The 24523-nt window shown below is 37.1% G+C and overlaps 1 protein-coding gene across 1 annotated transcript in view; it reads left to right on the top strand.

Moving 5' to 3' along the window:
* Window positions 1-24523, top strand: part of LOC145768951 (uncharacterized) — a 157592-nt gene that overhangs the window by 93088 nt on the left and 39981 nt on the right. Inside the window, exons 35-45 of the mRNA XM_082580551.1 lie at window positions 12241-12435; window positions 13347-13517; window positions 13684-13878; window positions 14346-14498; window positions 16404-16598; window positions 17177-17344; window positions 18384-18578; window positions 19358-19528; window positions 20689-20883; window positions 21324-21476; window positions 24206-24400. Of these exons, the coding sequence (XP_082436677.1) occupies window positions 12241-12435; window positions 13347-13517; window positions 13684-13878; window positions 14346-14498; window positions 16404-16598; window positions 17177-17344; window positions 18384-18578; window positions 19358-19528; window positions 20689-20883; window positions 21324-21476; window positions 24206-24400 (1986 nt within the window). The remainder of the gene's footprint in view (window positions 1-12240; window positions 12436-13346; window positions 13518-13683; window positions 13879-14345; window positions 14499-16403; window positions 16599-17176; window positions 17345-18383; window positions 18579-19357; window positions 19529-20688; window positions 20884-21323; window positions 21477-24205; window positions 24401-24523) is intronic.

Below are 24523 nucleotides of genomic sequence, written 5' to 3'. Positions count from 1 at the left end.
CGCAATTCAGGATCTGCTGGAAATCGAAACATTGAAACTTTTTCTCCAGTTCTTTTAAACGCACGATTACCAACTTTGCACCCTGGAGCACAACAATAGTATCCCATATTGCATAAAAAATCTTATAATACTGGAGCAGAATTTCACCTTGAACTGTAATATTGTACAAGTAGAAAAGCTATAAATAAACAGAATTACTGTTTTAGGGAGTTACCGTACCGTACAATAGGGTAAGCAAAATTGTAATGTTGCAAAATTGTATGTTTTGGTTAATAAATAGGCTGTGGCTATATTTACACTATATAGTGTAATAATAGCCTCAATAGTGTTGCCAGATAAAGAATTCTGCCCTAATTTGAGAAAAGTTTAAAGCTGTTGAAAACAAAAACTTGTATTTTGGAATTTTTTTAAGTCCTAGGCAAAGATCAAAACCCTAACCTTATTTCTCACTCTAACCCTTACCTTAACCCTTCCTAACTTTAATCCTAACTCTGGCAACACCTGATTGTAACCATGGCATTAGGTGTGGAAAAATAGCCACTTCCTAATAAATAGCATTAATAATTTCTATTCTACAGCACATGACATAAATGTGTTTTGCAAAGAATGCAACCTATTTCGTCCCTGAACAATTCGTACTCTGATTTCGTCCTCTGAAATCGGGGTACGAAGTGTTCAAGGGACGAAATAGGTTGCACCCTTTTGCAAAGCTCTATATTTGGTTAGTTAGGCTATAGTATATAGGCCTACAGTATTACATAATGATTAAAATACAGCTTAGGCAATCATTTTTTAATACCAGATTAACCTCAATGTCTCTTTGCAAAATTGGACAGTTAGGCCTGACACCACTACACATCTGTTTTCATGTGCCACTTATCAGTAACTTTTAGAAAGGGTTAAGCTTCATGCATAAAAAAGTCAGTTAGAGTCAGGTAATCTACTCCTTCTTGAATAATACTGATTTTAACACTAACCACACAGTGAACACCCTTATGTTATAAACCTATTGTAACATTAAAGTATATTTCTACTCACGGGCTGCAATGTCTCTGTAAATTGGCTTTACAATTAAACTAAAATATACAGTAGCCCACAGATCAGGTTAATCACCGATAACCGTAGACTATTGATTTCCTGTGGTCACTGAGTGCTTAGTACTGTGCTAATGTGCCATCACTCATCACTGCCATGTGTGAGTGTACCGTCAGTTGGCGTCAAAAATGATCACTAGGGGCGTAGTTGCGCATCCCGTACTGTTTAGGTATCCCTGCATTCTAGTAAACAAGGTATAAGTGCCACTGTGAGTTCAAGTAAAGAAGTAAATTTTAACGCAGGCTCAATTTATCTCAGAATTAACTTCTGAATGTCAGTGAGTGTGAGAAATGTATACTCGAGACTGTAGTAGAAGATTTAGGGTTAATGCCAGTAACTGTTAGCAATGATTTTGTTCAGGATGTAATTGAAAATGAACTTAGTGATGTTATGTCCATTAATGAAATTGTCAATGATCTACTTGTTAGTGTTGTCGCTAGTACTGTGTTGGATGTTAATCATATTATAGATATATTTGGGTAAAGAAATGAACGAAACAAATATTTCTTTTAAATGTGATTGTTTATTTGCAGTGCAGTCTCACTTTTCCTGTGGTCTGTTTTGACACACCATCAATTTTAAGCTATAGGCTAGGTTACCATTTTATGCTTATTTCTAAAAGTTATGCTCATTTTCAAGTACAATGTCTTAGAAAATACTACTGTGCTTGTTCTTTTATGAAACATGCTTATTTTTGAGTTTTGTGCTTAGTTTGTGTTAGTTCATTCCCCAGAATGTTTTTCATATTATAGATTTATTATGTATTTTCATTCAATAAATCAAATTTAAAACTAAGCTATTTCTTTCTTGTATGTTAAATTTTTCTTGTGACTACTTCTCTTGATGCTAAGCATCAAGAGGCTCACGATGAGCTTTTATTCAAAACAGTGGCTGTTCTATTTTTATTTAAACCCAGCGATTTCACTAGAAACATCACGTAAAAGCTTGCATTAAAGAATTTATTACAAGTATCCCAAAGCAAAGTGCTTTTCTTTGTTTTGGCTGATGGTAACCTGGGCTATGGGACAATTGGTACTGTTATACAGTTCCTGTCAAGCATAGAAAGCAAATGACACAAAGACTTTATGCAAAGAAAATGATGTCAGATAATAATGATACACAAATGTAGGCCTACTGCAAAGGATTGAAAACTAAATTGTGTTTCTCTTTGTATTGGTATTAAACTGTTGAAATTTACTTGAAGGAAGATCTCATATATTTCTTGACTTTTGTATCAGTGCATTGTTAGTAATCGTTGGCAGAACATCAGGCTAAGAGTTAGTCTTACAGCTTTTGATTTGAACATAATGTAGGTCTAACCAGCTATTGAGAACAGAATTTTTATGTTTGTTATCAGAGTTCGCTTTATTTGTTCGTTTAACATATTTTTTAATTTTTCTTTTTTTTAAATGTGCTAGCTGAAGATGCTATTATTATAGCGAAATTGATTCTTAATAAATTAGTCTAAGAGGTTAGTTGAGCAAATGCGAGCATTTCATGAATGCAAAATAGCGGTACCACCAGCATTATGGCGTATGCTTTGAAGGTAGTGAGAAATGGCAGGGTAACACACCACAGACCAGTTAGACTCCATTAATAACTGTTTCAGACTGTGTTCTATACTCTACACTACAGCACCTAACACAACAGTAATTTTTTAAAACTGTAAGTTATGCTTTATTATCAATCTATGTTCTATATGATTTAGGTTCTGTGTCATATGTAGACTGTCTTTCTGCAGATTTAGTGTTTCACATGCATATAGTAGTAGCAATATTGGAGTAAGTTGCACGGTTTTGAAGATGTAGGCTACAGCACTGCAGATGTAGATTACTGCACCACAACAAGATAAATGTAACTTTAATGGATCCAGGATTGAAGCTGTAAAAAAGAAGTCACTGGTTTGATGTTGTTGTATTTTAGTTTGTTCCTGAGTTTCAATGATAAAGTGAGACACGAAATAAGTGTGTTTTTATGTTTATTAGAATCAGCAGTCAAGATTAATTGTACCTACGTGCAAAAAAATTGTGACATGTTTTGAGGTGGAGCATATTACATCGCAAATTTTTTTCGGGCACAATTTATCATATTTGGGCAGAATTTCTTTCGCACCCCCTAAAACTACGCTTCTCCTACACCTATGCTGCAGTGACTCATGATCTTTCACAAAAGTCTATATAAACTTACTTCAACTTGAAGCAAGTAAAGTCGGGAATGACACTGTTATGCAATGGAATTGCATAATACACCAAGATAACCTTTGTGCCAAGTCATTGAAAATGCAAAATGCCATGTCAGTTGTTACTAAAACGATAAACTTCATTCATACCAAAGGGCTGCGTCACAGGGAGTATCAAAAACTACTGCATGGCATGGATGCCGACTTCGATGACATTCCATACTACACCGAGGTCCGGTGGCTGAGTTGAGGCACAATACTAAAACGAGTGTTTGAACTCAAGGATGCAATACAGAGCTTTATGGAAAGAAAAGGAAATAGTGTTGATGAATTCATGAACGAAGAATGGATAGAAGATTTTGCATTTCTGATTGATATAACTACCCATCTAAACGAACTCAATTAACATCTACAGAGAAAATTGCAAAAAGATTGAGACACAGAAAAGGAATGAAAAGGTCTTCACTGCAGAACAGTCAAATTTGTTCGATGTTTCTCATGACAATGCTCTTCAAATTATTGACATTCAAGAGGACATAGACTTTCTGGTTGTTCAACGGGAACCTGGCAGGAGAGGGCATCCAGTTCACACGGTAGCATCTGTGTTAGCTGCAACAAGCTAGAATCTTTCGGCATTTGCTCTCAACGGCTCTTCTCTTTGACGAGATTGCGGAAGGTATCGCGAAGATAGGTCAAGGGACCTGAAAAAAGAGTTTCAAAGTTATGGAAAACCGCTAACTATTCACTGGGAAGGAGAGGAGATAAAAAGTTGTTATTGTTTTTTCTTGATGGCTTGGACTGATTCTAGCAGTAGCTGAACTTTCATTTGGAACAGAACAAGTTATGCGTGATGCCATTATTCACACCGTTGATGAGTGGAATATCATGGAATACATTAAGGCCGTCAACTTTGACACAACAGCAGCTTACACTGGCCACTAAAAGGAGCTTCTGTACTTCTCAAAGCGAAGCTTGACCATGATATTCTGTATCTGGCATATCACCACCATACTCATGAGATTATACTTGAGGAAGTGCTTTCGTCAGTTTAGCGTAGCATCATCCCGAGAAACATAGCTATTTAAAAGGTTTAAGCAGTTCTGGCCTAAGGTTGAGCATCATAACTATGTACATTCCTGGGATTCAGGACGAAGTTATAATGATTGAATTGACTAATCAATCTCAACAGATGATTCTATCATGTGCGAGCGAGAAGCGAGACATCAAATATCCCAGAGCTGTTTACAAAGAACTCCTTACAATCACGAAATTGTTTTTAAGGGAATCTCCACCTGAAGAGATTAGATTCATGAAACCTGGAGCTATTCACGAGCAAGATCTCACGAGCAAGATTTTTCTCGTCTCATTTACGCCATAAAAATATTGGTGTTCCTAAACATTGGGTTTTGCCTCACTAATCGTGAGCTCAAGGGTCTTTGAGATTTATGTGTGAATTGCAGCGAAGTTCTACATTAACACTTTGCTCCTCAAAGGGAGGCCAGATTTGGCCCCCCCCTCATATTTCCTTTAATTATTTGAAGCACAGTAACGCCATGCACTTGGTTTTTCTTGACTTTTCCTAAAATTGCCAGGCGGATCTGATGATATTAAATTTGATGCTAAAAGTTGTGTAGTTTTCTTGTAAATTCAAGATTTTGGTGAATTTTTGCTATTTCTAGCTAACTTCCAGCAAAGCGTGAAATGGATTACATTGCGATAACAAGCCATAAGCTCATAATTGCTTCGTGCATCGATATGCGCGAGCAGAGAGAAACATCCTCTTGCTTTCCTTTGTTTGGTTTGACCTCAATAATACAAAGCGCGTTATTTCTTATGCTACAAAGAAAAGCCAGTGATCGCAAAGCTGTTAATTAGAAACAATAATAGCAAGCTTTTTTGCGTTATCAGCACTACAAAGAAGAATAGCAATCCACGATCAAAATAGTAGGCTATGGAGGCCACAAACTAGTCAAAACAGTTGTTTCAAGCAGATAATATTCATTGACGAATAAAAAACGTTACAATAAGAAATCTTCTCTTGGATAAAGACACGAAAACCTGGTTTCGAAATAAACGTTCAATGGAAATGCTCTTATTGACAAAACTTGCAATTGAGGAAATGTATCACTGCAAATGCTTTTGGGAGAAGCCGGAGAAATAGCGTTTTTGCAAACAGTAATTGTGAGATACACTCAAAATTATGAGATAGGCTCCATTTACACGTAGCAGCTAACTCGATGGCGTCCCTTCACTGCTTTATGTCGCCTACTTGTTGTTATGTCCTGTATTTTTGTTTCACAGTGCACTGTGTTTTGTTCCAAAGAGCGCAAAATAAAGATGATAATGCCTCATCTACATTACAAAATATTTTGTAATGTAGGCCTACAAACAAAATGTACAATGTACACAATGTACATTACAAAATATTTTGTACTGTAGACGAGGCATAAATTTAGGCGTCACATAAGACAAACAACAAATCAGCTTTCTTCATCATTGATTCAACATCTGAATACGTTGCGCCAATGTATAAGAGGCCGGCTATTGTGAAGACCCGCCATTTATAAACGATCCGATTATACCAAAAGTGGGACAAACTAGTGGATCAAAGAATGAATAAATAATGCTGAGAAAACTAAATCTAAGTGACGAACAATACCGATGTCTTCATTTATCTTGGAAAAATGCTGCCTAAACTTATCAACAAAAAATACAGTAAATAACGGCAAGGATCCCGAAAGCAGAATTTGCTCGACTTTGGCATGAATTTAGTCAGACATCTACAGTAATAATTCCACACATACAATAACGGGCTCTCAACTGCTGTAAGATACATAATAATCAACCTGGTTCTGGGCGATTTGTGTAACAGTTTAGGGGAAGACACTACTTGAAATGATGCACCACACAAAAGATTTTCAATGAAGACTGAGTCTAAAAACCGATGTGGATAGTGCTGCACAATAACTTCAAGTTTAGGACAGAAGAGGCACAAAATATCACGATAAAAATAAAGACCTTGTGGGAAATTTTCGAGAATCATAACACGATGCAAATACCATAAACGCTTAGTTTGCATGCTGCTCTAAGCTGGCCGGCAACCACAAAGGTAGACAATAGCCTACAGGCAGTTTATAATTCGATAACAGCGCAATAAACATTATAAATACGTAAACCGACAATTTTCTTTTACAAACATTTTACGTCTAATAGTAAATTTTCCCCCAACAATTTTTTGTGAAGCACTTGCAAACCACGGTTTTGTAAAATAATTCATCATTATTATTTTTTACTTCTCGGATATTGTAAAACGTCATCAGCAAAATCACAAAAAAACATTTCATTACTTCAATGTAGTAGGCCTAAGAATTTTTTATAGAATTGTAGCCACGTTGTTTCAACAAAGAAGCCATTTTTTAGCAATGTAAAGTTATAGAAAATAATTTGCAATCATGCAAATGGCTGGAAAGAATCTAGGAAGTCTTCTCACAATCTGGCACAAAATGATTATGTTTATTGTATCTCAGTAAAATGTTTTACGACAAACTTTGAAGCTTCGTTATAATCATTTTTATCTTTGAAGTCAAACGTTATTTTTTTTTGGCCAGAAACATAATCACTGCCTTGCTGACGTTGTCGCTTTTACGCGTATTTTTAGTGCTTCAAACAATAAGGACCCAGTCAGCAATCCAGTCCTTTTACATTGATTCAACATTTGTAAACGTTAAATTTATGTAGATTTGCTGACTGTGGGTTATTTCACATTTCCTTTGTTTACGCATGTTCCTCAATTCGCTGTTGCATTATTTCGACGCTGGCTGACTAAAAATGTATTTTCAAATTGATTGACACAATCTTCAATAAAAAGTGAGCTTCGAACTTAGCTTTGTTGATGTAAATGCTGTATTTTTTGTGGATGTAATTTATGAGTCATGTTTATAAACACCCGTAAGCGAAATGACTTATGATGTGGCCTGCATGATATTTGTGATGCGACTTGACACAAATCCACAATTTCAAAAGCACCTAATTTGAACTTAGAAATTTCAGATTATTTCAACAACTTGTTCAATTGTCTTCTCTCTACTAAAAATATTCATACTACAAACTCAATTGTAGACCTAAAATACACAAACGAAGATGTAAACAGCTATTCAAGCAGGCTAAGGTGTTACTTATGAGAAATTTGGTTCCATAAAACTAGAAGCTAGCCATGAGTTTCGGAATGCATTAGTTTAGGATAAAAATGTAAGACAACAAACGCAGTTTTGTTTTTTTCAAATTCGTGTAACAATATTACTCTGACTGTAACTATTTTAGAATCAGTGAGTAGCTTACAATAAGATTTGCTCGCAAGTCGTAAATTCTAATCAATGCAATGATTCGGCACACCGCACACACACTTCGTGCGTTCGATCGAGCTCTTTGTTATTTAGAAGTTTGCATGAAATCGGATTAGCACGGTTAATTAAAGGCGGCAAGTTAAATCAAAATTGTCGTTTTTGGGTACCTTTGCAAAAATTGAAATATCAAGTTTAACATATAAAATTTTAAAATAATGACTTTTCAAACTTATAGACAAATGATTTGCTTTCACACCAGTGCAACTTCTGTTGAAATAGCATCAGCGGATAACTCGTAACAGCTGATTGAATTTGATCCAAAAACGGCCCCCCCTTGAGCAGTTAACTTCCAAAAAAACGTTGAAAAGCAAAGGGTTAAAGCCTGGTTTTCTCGTCTTAAAATTTTAGCTCCAAAGAATGGCCTTCAGCTATCTAAGGAACTGTGGCACCAGGAGACTGAATATCACTCGCTGCTTGAGCAAACTAAAACGATACGTTTGGTACCTGTCTGAAGAAGCTATTGAATTTTCATTCTTTGATGCCTTCATTTCCATAGACTACATAAGAAATATGGTCCGACCATTGGTTGAACAAGGACCAGAACATCCAGCCAAGCAAGTCAGTTTTTCCGATCAAGACATACGAACGAAAGAAATCCCTGACTTTCTCACAAAAAAACACAAAGAATTTTTTGAAATTTCCATGCCTTTTAACTCTTTTTTATTTCTTTAAAAGTAATGTCTAAAAAGACATTATTGATCCAAAAAGAATGTCTAAAAAGACATTATGAAAAGTAACTACGGACAAAGGCCAGTGTTTCGATCTTCCGATCTCTTCAGCGTAGTAAAGTGAACGTGGAAAGTTGTCTTGAAGGTGTTGGTTGAGATGATGATTTGAAACTTGAGTGATTGTTGTGAGACAATAAGACTGGATTTAATTTTTAATTTCGGACTTCAGCGAAACTAGTTTTTATTTTTTTCTAGTTTTTATTTTTAACAAATTCCTGTCATTTCTTAGCACAAATTCTTTCAAAAAAATCACATCTTCTAAATGGCGGTAAAATTACGTTTCGCTGAAGTCCGAAATTAAAAATTAAATCCAGTCTCATTGTCTCACAACAATCACTCAAGTTTCAAATCATCATCTCAACCAACACCTTCAAGACAACTTTCCACGTTCACTTTACTACGCTGAAGAGATCGGAAGATCGAAACACTGGCCTTTGTCCGTAGTTACTTTTCATAATGTCTTTTTAGACATTCTTTTTGGATCAATAATGTCTTTTTAGACATTACTTTTAAAAAAATAAAAAAGAGTTAAAAGGCATGGAAATTTCACTTTGTGTGGAGCTACATGTACTTGGGAGGTTAACTGTTATTTTTTTATCCACTTGTTGATTCATTCATATCAGTTTGTATCCTCTGTGGATCCTTCTCTAGTATCATGGGCCAATCCTATAGATGTTTGCTGCAGGGATTCATACTATAGGGATCGCCAACTCGGTTGAATATCCGACAACCGGAGTGTAAAAGTGTTGCCAGATAGTTTTTATATTTTTAGAAAAAATATATTATTTTGGCATTTTGAAGTAGTAGTTGCTCAAAACTTGCCCGTAAATAAATATTTTAAAACTGATCTAAAGCAATTTTGTTGTTCACTTATCAAACTATCATATTTTTGGCAAATTTACCCTCTCTTGTACATAAAACATATTAAGCCTACTTGAAAAATAATTACCGGCTTCAACACTTAAAACATGAAGCTCTTTATTCCTGAGGTGTATTTTAATTTTCTCAAATTTTTTTGTTCTTAACAGGTTTCTATTAACTTTTTTTACACCTGCAAGTTTTATTTAAGTTTGGTGCATAAATTTAGAACATTCTTATTGCAAAGTTACACAACTACAAACTACTTTAACTCAATCTTGTGCAACTTTAAACTTCAGGTTAGTTTTAAACGGACAAGCTTTGGGCGACCACTACTCTTTAAAAATGCCAAAATAATATTTTTTTCTAAAAATATAATAATATCTGGCAACAGTTTTACACTCCGATTGTCGGATTTTCAGCCGAGTTGGCGATCCCTATACTATGAATCCCTGGTTTGCTGGTACACCCCTTCATTTTCTTTGAGTTTTTTGAAACTTTGAGTATTTCAACTTCATTTCTAGAAGAAGAAGATCCTAATTTATGGCCCGGTCTGCCACCATTCACTGAGGCTCAGAAAATGATGAAAAACTTTATGTTACGAACAACACACCAGAGAGGAGCGTAGCTTTCATTCAAGAATGTACTAGGCAGCGAAAAAAATCAGAACAAACACAGTTTATCTTCCAAGTAGTGACCAATGGCAGTGACTAGGCACCAAAAGAAACTGCCTCACGTAACTAAAACAGCACTTGCTGAAAATCAGAAGGTCAGAGTATTGTAGCCAAAACACGTGGAAAACATATCAATCATGGGGTTATTTTAAAACATTTGATAACCGCTAACTTTTGTGTTATCTTTGTGCTATATATCAATGAAACTCAGCATAACCAAAATAGATAGTGGTGCAGGGGGGAGAGTTGCACCTCCGCTAGGAAAAAAATGTCGCTAATTTGTGAAAAAATGAATGCCCAGTTATTTGGGCGTATTATTGAGTTTTTAAAAGTATATTTACAATGACGAAATCTGGGAAAAGTTTGTTCGCACCCCCAAAATGTTTTATTTTCCTACGCCGTACGGCTATAGCACTCAATCACGTGAAACTTCGCTTGCATTGAGGATACTTTAATTGTTTAAAACAAAAAATAAATTTACAGAAAGTGTTTTTATATCAAGTGGAACCAATGTAAGGGGCACCCGTACAATTTTAACCAACTTAAACTCTTTAGCTACATATAAGGAACATCCTACTAAGCATGACATTGAGATGTGCACTTTTCTCTTGAAATAAGTTATTTCTTCGTACGTAAATCGCAACACTCCTGTGTTTGTTGCCTTCTTAGATGCATCGAAGGCCTTTGATAGAATTAACAATACTGTGTTGTTTAAACAGAATGAAACTATTCACCAGGTATGTGATGAATACAATGACTTGCGTTCTTCTGGTGACTATAGGATGCTAGGTTACCTCCTGGTGTTACAGATGATACCTAGCTTTTATTGTGGACGTTTCTTCAATCAGCACGACTGACTTTGTCAAGGAGGTTAAAACAGGCAAACACAATCACTTCAGCAACAAATGGCACAACACAAAAATACACTGACGAAATGAATAAAGTAGCAAGAATCAGTTTACAAATCGCAACAAGATTACAGATCAGTTTAATTGATAACGCAGTGATGCCTAAAAACAGTATCCTAGTAAATTAGGCAGCGTAAATTTATCTATCCTTTTAAGGGCAACGTCAAGAGACGTTGAAATAATATGAGACAAGACAGAAATAGAATTAGCAATTACAACAATAGTGAAAAAGCTCTAAGCAAAGGAAAAGGCAAAGTCAAACTATTTTTTTACACTGAGGGAAAGCTCTGACCATGATTCTGGTTAAGAACACGTGTTTTGGTTTATATACCAACTTTTTGTAAACAATCTTTTAGTATAATCCTTTTCAGTTTTAAGAATAATAGCATTGGTCCAAATAATTTTATGGTCTAAAGTTATAGAGTGTTTGCGAAAAGCGGATTTCTCCGGACGTTGAATTTTAAAAGCTCTTTGGTGCTCATTAATTCTTGATTTAAGATCACGTTTAGTCTGTCCAATATAGATTAAATCATAGTCATGACACGGAACTTGGTAAGTCAACCCAGAAACGTCACCTTCTTTTTTGGGATCTTTAGCCGAGGGTAGGTATTTACCTATTGTCAGAGGCGAGGAGGAGTGTTAGGTATGTGAATCTTAGGTAAACCATAAATTTTTGGAGTAACGCCTTTACCACATTTAAGACCGTGACAGGCAAGCATTGTGATTTGACGTTCAGTAGCGATCTGCTAAAATAATTTGGCTGCGTTCACTACACGATTAGGTTTCACAGGTAAAATTTTGTAACTGCTAATGTCATTTAAAAGAGTCACTTTTGGCCAAGGTTTTTAACCCACCTTTCTTTTGAAGGTTCAGGCTTGTTTGATGAGATTTTGGAAATTTACCTGTTTTGAGAAATTTATTTCGCAAATCTCTTTACAACTATTTGTGTAGATGTCGATTTAAAAAAATTGTTACATGAATGCTCTCTACATTTCTGACGCTTTTGTCAAATCGTTGTATTTCAATGATGGCGTTCACAGTTTACTCGTTGACAATTCTTCGCAACAGCATTATCTGTTAACTTGGTTATTGTGATTATATTACTTGTATTGTTTCTTTTTGCTTTGTTTGTTGCATGTTGGGTAGTATATATGGACCTATTAGTCTGATGGAAATAAACAAAAAATAAATGAACCTTTGAATGTAAAGTATAACATCATTTATGTGTTTTATTTTATTAATTGATTGCAAACTGTAATTTGTTATTTTGTAAAAAATGGTTAATTATAGTAAAATCCATCATGTGCTTCTCATGGGTAACGATTTGAAAAAGGTCAAGAATTACTGACCTAACCGGTATGTCATCTCACTATCAATTTACCTTCATTATTTTAGTCGATGTATCACTGGGTCAGTGCGTTTCATCAGAACAATGCCCTTCTTTGAGATGTGATGAGCTAGAGAGCCACCTTCCATCGATCTTACGTGGTAGCATGACTGGATGTAATACACAATGTTGCCGCGCAGATGGTTTATGCGTTGCCTCAAGTTTAGCTATTGGCAGTCAAAGTGGTGGAAATGCTGGTGTAGGTGAGTGGTGCATAAGTTAGTGATAACTAGATTAAAATTGCTCACTCTGTGTAGCACTGTAAGCTTCTCGTTCAGTTGATCAGCATCCTATCCTTGTCGCCAAAAAAATCTGTTGTGTTTTTAAACTCATTCAACGGGTCCTATTGGAGTTCTGTTCTATTAAAAATCTGTACAACTAAGGTATAGTGTGAAAACTCCAAAGTAGACCTAAAACGAGCAACTCTGACAAAGCATGTGGATAAATACAACGCAAAAGAGAAGACCTGAGGGGACGAAAACAAGGTATATAATTTCAACGTAGATAAACCAGAATACACATCAGGATATTGCCCATTTAAATTTTACCAACAAGTTGGCATAATAGAAAAATTCATGTCTTGGTAATCAGATCTGGCAAGCCATCAGTCATTTGAGACCGCGAAGTTGACAATTCGTATTGTTTCCTCGACCTATAGCTTGCTTTCGTCCCTACGCCTACATCGACGACTACCTGATGGTTGCGACTTATTATAGATGCTTTGAATAGCTACCTGATTCATGTAAAATAGTTGTTAGCAAAAAATAACAATAGTTATATAAAATGCATTCAGCAACATGGCAGATTTATTACCATTATAAACCTAATGCATAGGTCACATCTTGATTTTTGATTTAAAATATTTCAATTTAATTTGTTCCAAGAGGTTGGCATAGTAGGGCATTTTATGTCTAAGTAACAAGATCCAACAAGCCACCAATCATTAGAGGCCACGTAAAAAACAAATCGTATTATTTCCTAGACCTAGCTTGCTTTCGTCTCAACGCCTACAACGGAACCTTAGCTATCCAATACATTCAAAACAGTTGTTAACAAAAATAACATCAATCATATAAAATGTGATGAACTATATGCCGGTTTTATTCAATTTCAGATACTGCTGCTCAGGAAGGTAGAGTGGAATGCAGAGTTGGTGGAAAAATAAGTACAGATGGTTTTGGTTATGATCAAGACAATCAACGACTAACAAGATGCAATTCGAGTCAAGTTTGCTCTCGTCTTTCTACGTCTTTTTCCACAAACCTTGAAGGATTTGTGGTTCCAGGTGATTCATTATCACAAATATTTGTTAATTTAAAAATGTTAAAAATGTTAATTTAAAAATGGATTCTCGTTCTCAAGTAAGTCATCTTTTGATCAACTGAGTCACATTTGTCACAACAAAGTTTTGAAAAATTGAAATAGTAAAGTTTACACTTATATTATTCCAGTCGATACGTCACTGGGTCAGTGCGTTTCATCAGAACAATGCGGTGCTTTGAGATGCGGTGAGCTAGAGAGTCACCTTCCATCGATCTTACGTGGTAGCATGACTGGATGTAACACAGAATGTTGCCGCGCAGATGGTTCATGCGTTGCCTCAAGTTTAGCTAATGGCGGTCAAACTGGTGGAAATGCTGGAGTGGGTGAGTGGCGCTTGCTTATTTGGTTAATATTTCTTCGTATGAGATTCTGGCCCAGTGTATATCCTTTTACCATCCCAGGTTTACGATGTTTCCGGTCTACAATGATTCGTAATAACTAGGTTAGTGATAACTGGACTCGACGCATGAGCATCAAATAATGTTTTGGCACGCCACCAAATAATGTTTTGGTCACAAGAGATTGACATGAGAGTCGTTCATTTCATTATTATTAAATTGGATTTAGATAATATTAAGAAACATCTATCAACTACGAATAGTAAAGCCAAAGGAGCTGATTACAACTCGACATAATTCGAGCAGTTTAAGTTTTGTGGTTACGTTTCCTCTGTGTCTTACTTTTGGTTTTGGTTTGGAACAATCTAACTAGACTACTTGCACCCTAAACGAAAATGATAGCATTTCTATAAAACACAATCACAGCACTTTGTACCTTTACTTAATTCCAGACACTACTGAAAACAATGGAGTGAAGTGCAGAGTTGGTGCAAAAATAACTGGAAATGGCTTCAACCAGGCCAATCAACAACTAACAAGATGTAATTCGAATCAAGTTTGCTCTCATCTTGCTGCATACTTAACAACAAACGTCGACGCTCCAGGTAGATTTTGTTGAAAGATTGATTGCAATTTGTAGAAAATATTTGAAATGCCTAACAGGAAGATTGGTTGAGTAGTTCAAAACATTAGATAGAAAACCGACTAAAAATATATGAAAGATTTATCGCTTGTTTGTGGTCAGGGTTATCAAACGTTTTGTTTTACAAAGCGCCAGGTTCCACGAGAAGAAAATTCATGAGTTGGTTACTCACTTTACTTGATGCAGTACAGAGTGTTTGTAATCTGTGCTCATTTAACGTACTACAATCACGCGTAGTGTATAGTTGGCTACAATGTAGGCTTACGTGAAATCTTTTGCAGCACGAATCAATTACTACAAGCGCTTGTTGCAGACGAATAAGCCATAGCTTATCAGACAAGTTAACTACTGTAATGGCCACCATACCAGAATCTAACCGAGTATGCGTAAGCATCTAAACAAATCTGAAAACTCACCAATTTTTCTACTACTTCACACCAACATACTTCCAAATTCTGCTGGTAAAACTTGCGATCAATGGTAAAATCAATGCGATTGCCAATCAATAATTTTGTTACATAGAAAGCTTAGATCAAAAACAAGAATATTGTCATTGTTTTTAGAACTATCAAAAAGGTTTATCTTGTTGAAATCTTTTTGTCACCCCAGAGATACCTTGATGTGTCTCTGTTTGTTTGTTGTCATTAGCCTGATATGTTCAGTTCACCACGAGGAGGTTGACAACATGAGTGCCAGCATCAAAACTCTGCGTCCCACCTCAGGAATCTTCCTGGCAATTAAAGTCGACACCCCTTTGTACCAGCTTCCCTTAACTCGTTACCACCATTCCGTAATCATATCACAAGTGCAGCACATTATATGGAAGACACTTGCAACACAGAAGGGTGTGCCACCGATACCAAACTCCATGGCTTTACACCTCACCTGGTGGCGTGCCCCCCTGATATGGACCTGCTTCGGCCGACTTGGGTCAAACTCAATAGGATTCGAACAGGAGTCGGCTGCTTCCATTCCAATATGTACAAGAGGAGTTTGGCTGCTTCATCGGCTTGCGAGTGGATGCAGAGGAACAAACTGTTGACTATGTTGTTCTTGAAGGCCCCTGTTACAAGGCGCCGAATGGAATGCATGGCATAGTAAAACTGGGCAAAGCTATACTCACCTGGCATTTCATCACCTGCCCTGAAATCTAAACGTTCTCGTTTCACACGAAAGAAGGAAAAGAAATTGTTTAAACAAATATACCAAGCCAGGAAATTAAAATCACTTTATCGTAAAATTTGATATATGACTCAATATCCATCACAGGTAGGGAAAGCCGACAAAATGAAACGCTTTTGCAGAAACTATTGCATTTATTTCATTCATTCCATGGTGCACATGAGATGAAAGATTAACCTTATTTTTCGTAGTTTGATGAGCAATGGAACAGCTGATCATTTGCAATAAAGACCTCAAGTGATCTCAGCCAAGGCATGCACCCTGAAGCGCATTAATGTAAAGACCAATAATAGCAAGGATACAAGTTGCCAGTTTTTAAACTGATGTATGTGCTATGGCTGGTTTCCTGCCTTTCCATTGAACGCATCCAATAGTTTAATATCAGGCCTATAAGCATGAGCCCCACGAAAAATACATCTGGATTTGATCAATATACCCCGAGGAAATACTAATCTTATCATAAAAAATGGATAATGATGACACCGAAGTTCACTAAATGAATGTTTTGATTGTGTTTTTAAAGCATAAGTAATTTGAACTGCCATCGCATCAAAGTGTTTATCATGCAAACATTTAGATTGAAAGTCACAAGCAAAGATTTTGAGCTTGATATAAAAGAATATGCCTGCATTCAATCAAATCAGATTAATACAAAATTTCTCTTACTTTGTCGTTTTTTTTGCAGTTGTTGTGTCATTGCGACAGTGCGTTTCATCAGAACAATGCCGCGCTTTCGAATGCGATGAGCTAGAGAGCCACCTTCCACCGATTTTACGTGGTAGCATGACTGGATGTAACATAGAATGTTGCCGCGCAGATGGTTCATGCGTTGCCTCAAGTTTAGCTATTGGCAGTCAAAGTGGTGGAAATGCCGTAGGGGGTAAGTGGCACTGGCTTTCTTGGTTATTGATAACTAAACTTGATGCATGGGCCGCAGAATAACTTTCAGCTTTGCATATTTTCCTATTTTATTTTTCCCAAGACATTAGCATAATAGAAAAATTTATGTCTTGGTAGTAAGATCTGGCAAGCCATCAGTCATTTAAGACCGCAAAGTTGACAATTCGTATTGTTTCCTAGGTACCCGGTCATTTGGTCGACAGGACGTTTGGTCGACAGACATTTGGTCGACAGGACGTTTGGTCGACAAGACGTTAGGTCGACAGAACGATTTATTTTAGGGTTAGGGTTAGTTAACTAACCATAACCCTAATCTAACCCTGACTCTAACCCTAACCCTAAAATAAATCGTTCTGTCGACCTAACGTCCTGTCGACCAAACGTCCTGTCGACCAAACGTCCTGTCGACCAAATGTCTGTCGACCAAACGACCGTGCACCGTTTCCTAGACCTATAACTTGCTTTCGTCCCTACGCCTACATCGACGGCTACCTGATGGTTGCGATTTATTTTAGATGCTTAGAATAGCTCTCTGATTCATGTAAAAATAAATTCCAGACACTGCTGAGGAAGATCGAGTGGAATGCAGAGTCGGTGCAAGAATAAGTACAGGCGGCTTTGGTTATGATCAAGACAATCAACAACTAACAAGATGCAATTCGAGTCAAATTTGCTCTCATGTTTCTACTTCTTTTACCAGAAACCTTGAAGGATTTCTGGTTCCAGGTGATTTATTTCCACAAACATTTGTTAAAATAGAGATTTAGAATATGTTTGATCAGGACTGAAGGATTGTTTTTGAGTGTTTTTTTAAAGATTCTGTAAAAATGAGTTGCTCTACTCATGAACGTAATTGTCAGAGACATGGTGAATATTCCTCACCCATATCAAGCTAAGTGGTAGGTTAAGCAGAAACATTTCGCTTGTATTCTTTGTACTACACTTGCATCAAAAAGAAAATTAAAGAGCTATTTGATGTAGCTTAGCGTTGCTCTTTTTGCCGAGCTTCAGTTACAGTCAGGGCCGTGTCAACTCTCTCCTATAGCTGAGGCACGGCTGTTTAAGGGACCCACTTATTTTAATCTGTTTAATGACTTTTGGTTGTCTAACAACTAAAAAGAATTTGCAACAGAAAGTCGATATTCAATAACGTAAATCATACAAGGCCATATTTACTGCCTTCCAAGCCCCCGGCTGGAGACCTACTTCAGTCTAGACTAGAGGTAGAGGCCCGTGCATATTTGGTTCGTGCAGCGTTTTTCGGCTTTCAAGTTTACATGTGACATGTAATATGCACTTTTTTCTCCATTTTTACAAAATTTTCTCTCTCGCTTTGCTGGCTCAACCTCAATTTTTATCACCTAACCTGCGATATTGGGCTTACATAATTTGTTAGCTTCAGCAGTGGATTAAGGGAGTAAAAAGTTTGTTTTGTCCCACAAAAAACTAACAAAGTAATGCAATATTTCGAAGTAAACACTGGTCACTCAAATAGCCTACAGTGCTTTTCAACCATTAAAACAACTGCGCTTTTCAACCAACGGTTTAATATCAGCCCTAAGCATGAGCGCCACGAAAAACACATCTTGATATAGAAAAAATGTACTCCGACGAAATAGTATATGAGTATTTTTTTAAGGCATAAATAATATTCAGCTTTGAATTGCCATCACATCAAACTGTTGCAATTTGCCTTGAAGCTTAATACGGTTTAATAAAATAAGATTAATGTGAAATCTCTTTTACTTTATCGTTTTATTTTCAGTTGATGTGTCATTACGACAGTGCGTTTCATCCGAACAATGCCGTGCTTTGGGATGCGATGAGTTGGAGAGCCAACTTCCATCGATCTTACGTGGTAGCATGACTGGATGTATTACACAATGTTGCCGCACAGAGGGTTCATGCGATGCCTCAAGTTTAGCTATTGGCAGTCAAACTGGTGGAAATGCTGGAGTGGGTGAGTGGCGCTTGCTTATTTGGTTAATATTTCTTCGTATGAGATTCTGGCCCAGTGTATATCCTTTTACCGTTCCAAGCTCACAATGTTTCCGGACTACAATGATTCGTAATAACTAGGTTAGTGATAACTGGACTCGACGCATGAGCATCAAAAATGTTTTGGCCTCAGATGTAACAAGTTGGCATAATAGAAAAATTCCTATCTTGGTAATAAGATCTAGCAAGTCATCAGTCATTTGAGACCATGAAGTTGACAATTCGTATTGTTTCCTAGGCCTAGCTTGCTTTCGTCCCGATGCCTACAGCGACGGCTACCTTTTGATTGCGTCTCATTTTAGATGCCTTGAATAGCTACCTGATTCATGTAAAATTGTTGTTAGCAAAAAATAACAATAGTTATATAAAATGCAATGAGCAACATGGCAGATTTATTACCATTATAAAGTCAATGCATAGGTCACATCTTGATTGTTGATTTGAAAATATTTCAATTTAATTTGTTCCAAGAGGTTGGCATAGTAGGGCATTTCATGCCTAAGTAACAAGATTCAACAAGCCACCAATCATTAGAGGCCACGTAAAAGACAAATCGTATTATTTCCTAGACCTAGCTTGCTTTCGTCTCAACGCCTACAACGGAACCTTTTTTGCTGTTTTTTTTTAAAGTTTTATTTTAGATGCTTCAAATAGCTATCCAATGCATTCAAAACAGTTGTTAACAAAAATAACATCAATCATATAAAATGTGATGAATATGCCGGTTTTATTCAATTTCAGATACTGCTGCTAAGGAAGGTAGAGTGGAATGCAGAGTTGGTGGAAAAATAAGTACAGATGGCTTTGGTTATGATCAAGACAATCAACAACTAACAAGATGCAATTCGAGTCAAGTTTGCTCTCGTCTTTCTACGTCTTTTTCCACAAACCTTGAAGGATTTGTGATTCCAGGTGATTCATTATCAAAACTATTTGTTAATTTAAAAATGTGGAGTGTTTGATTGGGACTGAAGAATTATTGTTTGTACGTAATTTTTTTAACGGTCTGCACAAATGACTTCTCGTTATTGGCGTAATTGTCAGAGGCATAAGTAGAAAACCGCAGTTACAATAAGCTAAATAGTAGGTTGAACATAAATAATTAAATATTTTGTTTGTATTTTCCGTAAGAAGGAGTAGATTCGCATCAAAAGATGGAAGGCCATTTTATGCAGCTTAGTCTCGTATTTGGTCCAAATTTGTAGTTACTGGTTGCAGCAAATTTAATATCCTATAAGTCAAGGGATCTCATACTTTTTCATTTAAATAAAGTTAAAGTATAAGAAGTTTTGTATCGAACGCTTCCTTTCTCGAACATTGTATTTACAAACCGCGTTTAATATTAAAGATCCAATTGCTTTCTAGTAATAACGAAATGATGGTTTTTTGGAGTTTGTATTTCATGTGTTTAACGTTTTATCAACTTTTCATATAAGTGATATAAGTTTGCACCTTTTTGGCCACTCAAAGGGTCGAGGGGCTCTGTATTTTACCACTCTTGAGCAGTGGCGGCGACTCGGTCTAGATGTTCAGGTAAGTGTCGAGCAGCCACTGAATTCGTCATCCAGTTCACGCAGACCACACACACTATTTGGCGCATGGTACATGGCGCAGTTGCAGATGGTTAATGGTTAAGATGGTTAAGTATGTAGCTTGTTTTAAGTTTTTTCTCGTTTCAGACCGTTTGTATCTCGTCATTCACCTGTTGTATCCACGTCCATTATTGACATTCACATTCCCTCTTTTCATCCACATTTAGATTCAATTCCTTTCCGGTAAATTCGACGATGATTGCTTGTTGTCGGATTTAGGTTACAAACGCGCGTTTTCAATAAATTTTCCTTTTGGCAAATCACCATCACTCCAAAGTGTGCAATTTGCAGCAAGTTTAAGAAAAGCTAGACTACATACTTTGTCAGTATTATTGCGTCTTCACCAAATCTAAAGTGTGGCAACTACTCTTTAAGGATTCTCGTTCTCAAATAAGTCATCTTTTGATCAACTGAGTCACATTTGTCACAACAAAGTTTTGAAAAATTGAAATAGTAAAGTTTACACTTATATTATTCCAGTCGATACGTCACTGGGTCAGTGCGTTTCATCAGAACAATGCGGTGCTTTGGAATGCGATGAGCTAGAGAGCCAACTTCCATCGATCTTACACGGTAGCATGACTGGATGTAGCATAGAATGTTGCCGCGCAGATGGTTCATGCGATGCCTCAAGTTTAGCTATTGGCGGTCAAACTGGTGGAAATGCTGGAGTTGGTGAGTGGTGCTTGCTTATTTGGTTAATATTTCTTCGTATGAGATTCTGGCCCAGTGTATATCCTTTTACCATCCCAGGTTCACAATGTTTCCGGACTACAATGATTCGTAATAACTAGGTTAGTGATAACTGGACTCGACGCATGAGCATAAAATAATGTTTTGGTCACAAGAGATTGACATGAGAGTCGTTCATTTCATTATTATTAAATTGGATTTAGATAATATTAAGAAACATCTATCAACTACCAGTAGTAAAGCCAAAGGAGCTGATTACAACTCGACATAATTCGAGCAGTTTAAGTTTTGTGGTTACGTTTTCTCTGTGTCTTACTTTTGGTTTTGGTTTGGAACAATCTAAATTCTAAATAGACTAAACGAAAATGATAGCATTTCTATAAAACACAATCAAAGCACTTTGTACCTTTACTTAATTCCAGACACTACTGAAAACAATGGAGTGAAGTGCAGAGTTGGTGCAAAAATAACTGGAAATGGCTTCAACCAGGACAATCAACAACTAACAAGATGTAATTCGAATCAAGTTTGCTCTCATCTTGCTGCATACTTAACAACAAACGTCGACGCTCCAGGTAGATTTTGTTGAAAGATTGATTGCAATTTGTAGAAAATATTTGAAATGTCTAACAGGAAGATTGGTTGAGTAGTTCAAAACATTAAATAGAAAACCGACTAAACATATATGAAAGATTTATCGCTTGTTTGTGGTCAGGGTTATCAAACGTTTTGTTTTACAAAGCGCCAGGTTCCACGAGAAGAAAGTTCATGAGTCAGTTACTCACTTCACTTGATGCAGTACAGAGTGTTTGTAATCTGTGCTCATATAACGTACTGCAATCGCGCGTAGTGTATAGTGTTGGCTACAATGTAGGCTTACGTGAAATCTTTTGCAGCACAAATCAATTACTACAAGCGCTTGTTGCAGACGAATAAGCCATAGCTTATCAGACAAGTTAACTACTGTAATGGCCACCATACCAGAATCGTCCACTTTATGCTTCTCAACTGAGTATGCGTAAGCATCTAAACAAATCTGAAAACTCACCAATTTTTCTACTACTTCACACCAACATACTTCCAAATTCTGCTGGTAAAACTTGCGATCAATGGTAAAATCAATGCGATTGCCAATCAATAATTTTGTTACATAGAAAGCTTAGATCAAAAACAAGAATATTGTCATTGTTTTTAGAACTATCAAAAAGGTTTATCTTGTTGAAATCTTTTTGTCACCCCAGAGATACCTTGATGTGTCTCTGTTTGTTTGTTGTCATTAGCCTGATATGTTCAGTTCACCACGAGGAGGTTGACAACATGAGTGCCAGCATCAAAATTCTGCGTCCCACCTCAGGAATCTTCCGGGCAATTAAGTCGACACCCCTTTGTACCAGCTTCCCTTAAATCAGTGGTTCCCAACCTGGGGGTAAATTACCCCCGGGGGGTAATTTGCCTATTTTGGGGGGTAACGAGACCCGATTTGGAAACAGTGAAGGTTGTGAATTTTATAAAAGCGAAAGAATTGAACAACCGTCTTTTCAAGGAACTGTGCAAGGAGCTGGGAGAAAGATATGAAGCATTACTGTACCACACAGAAGTATAATGGCTGTTTCGTGACAAAGTGATAATCCACCTGGTAGAACTTTGGGAGGCTGTCCATGTTTTTCTGATAGAAAAGCCTGACTTGGCTGAATACTTCACTAACCAACAGTGGATTTCCCAGTTGTGCTACCTGGCTGATATCTTTGGTGAATCGAAAATAGGCAATTCAAGGCAAGAATGTAACTGTGATCGACACCAAAGTAGCCGTAGCAGCGGTTATCGCAAAGGTTAAGTTGCAAGCGAGTTGGAAGAGGCACAGTGGCGCAGTTTCAGACGCTCGACAATCGACATGTATCTCGAAGGCAATGGACTTGAGTTGACAGCGGCGTTGAAGGAGGACATAGCTGACCACTTAGGCCAGCTAGCCAAGAAGATGGACAACTATACTTTCCGAATTGGACATGCACACGGCTAGTCTCCATTTGGTGCATAGAGCCCTTCACATGTGATGACAGCCAGGTGGATGATGACGACTTTCCGCCCAAAGAAGAATTTATCACTCTCCGAAAGAACGAAGCGTTGAAACTTGATTTCAAAGGGAAAGGCTTGGAACCCTTCTGGATTAGCAGACTCCAGGACGCACTAACACTAACAGTAGCGACACGGGCATTAAATATCCCGACACCTTTTTCAACAACTTATCGCTGTGAACAAGGATTTTCAACTGTCTTGGAAATGAAGGCAAAGAAGCGCAATCGCCTGGATGTCGAAATCGACGCAAGAATCGCCCTCAGTAGCCTACCACAAAGCCCAGGATCACAAAGCTGGCGGCTGAAGTCCAGGCCCAATCTTTGCATTGAATGTTTACCGCGCATTGTTATCTTGTATTCAGTGAAATACATAGCAATAAACACCTTTGTTTTTGAAAATTGATCGTGGCGGTAATTGCCTCACTTTAGGGTGTAGATTAGGGTAACAACCAAAAAAAGGTTGGGAACCACTGCCTTAAATTATTACCACCATTCCGTAATCATATCACAAGTGCAGCATATTATATGGAAGACACTTGCAACACATCAGGGTGTGCCACCGATACCAAACTCCATGGCTTTATACCTCACCTGGTGGCGTGCCCCCTGATATGAACCTGCCTCGGCCGACTTGAGTCAAGCTCAATAGGATTCGAACAGGAGTCGGCTGCTTCCATTCCAATATGTACAAGAGGAGTTTGGCTGCTTCATCGGCTTGCGAGTGGATGCAGAGGAACAAACTGTTGACTATGTTGTTCTTGAAGGCCCTTTGTTGTTCAAGTGATCTCAGCCAAGGCATGCACCCTGGAGCGCATTAATGTAAAGACCAATAATAGCAAGGATACAAGTTGCCAGTTTTTAAACTGATGTATGTGCTATGGCTGGTTTCCTGCCTTTCCATTCAACACATTCAATAGTTTAACATCAGGCCTAAGCATGAGCCCCACGAAAAATACATCTGGATTTGATCAATATACTCCGAGGAAATACTAATCTTATCATAAAAAATGGATAATGATGACACCGAAGCTTACTAAATGAATGTTTTGATTGTGTTTTTAAAGCATAAGTAACATTTAGCTTTGAACTGCCATCACATCAAAGTGTTTATCATGCAAACATTTATATTGAAAGTCACAGCAAAGATTTTGAGCTTGATATAAAAGAATATGCCTGCATTCAATCAAATTAGATTAATACAAAATTTCTCTTACTTTGTCGTTTTTTTGCAGTTGTTGTGTCATTGCGACAGTGCGTTTCATCAGAACAATGCCGCGCTTTCGAATGCGATGAGCTAGAGAGCCACCTTCCACCGATTTTACGTGGTAGCATGACTGGATGTAGCACAGAATGTTGCCGCGCAGATGGTTCATGCGTTGCCTCAAGTTTAGCTATTGGCAGTCAAAGTGGTGGAAATGCCGTAGGGGGTAAGTGGCACTGGCTTTTTTGGTTATTGATTACTAAACTTGATGCATGGGCCGCAGAATAACTTTTAGCTTTGCATATTTTCCTATTTTATTTGAGGTTGGCATAATAGGAAAATTTATGTC

The sequence above is a fragment of the Aplidium turbinatum genome, chromosome 4 (assembly GCF_918807975.1).
Source record: "Aplidium turbinatum chromosome 4, kaAplTurb1.1, whole genome shotgun sequence".
In the NCBI taxonomy this organism is placed as follows: domain Eukaryota; kingdom Metazoa; phylum Chordata; class Ascidiacea; order Aplousobranchia; family Polyclinidae; genus Aplidium; species Aplidium turbinatum.
The sequence above is the reverse complement of the archived record's forward strand: the minus strand, read 5'-3'. Positions and strand labels throughout refer to the sequence as shown.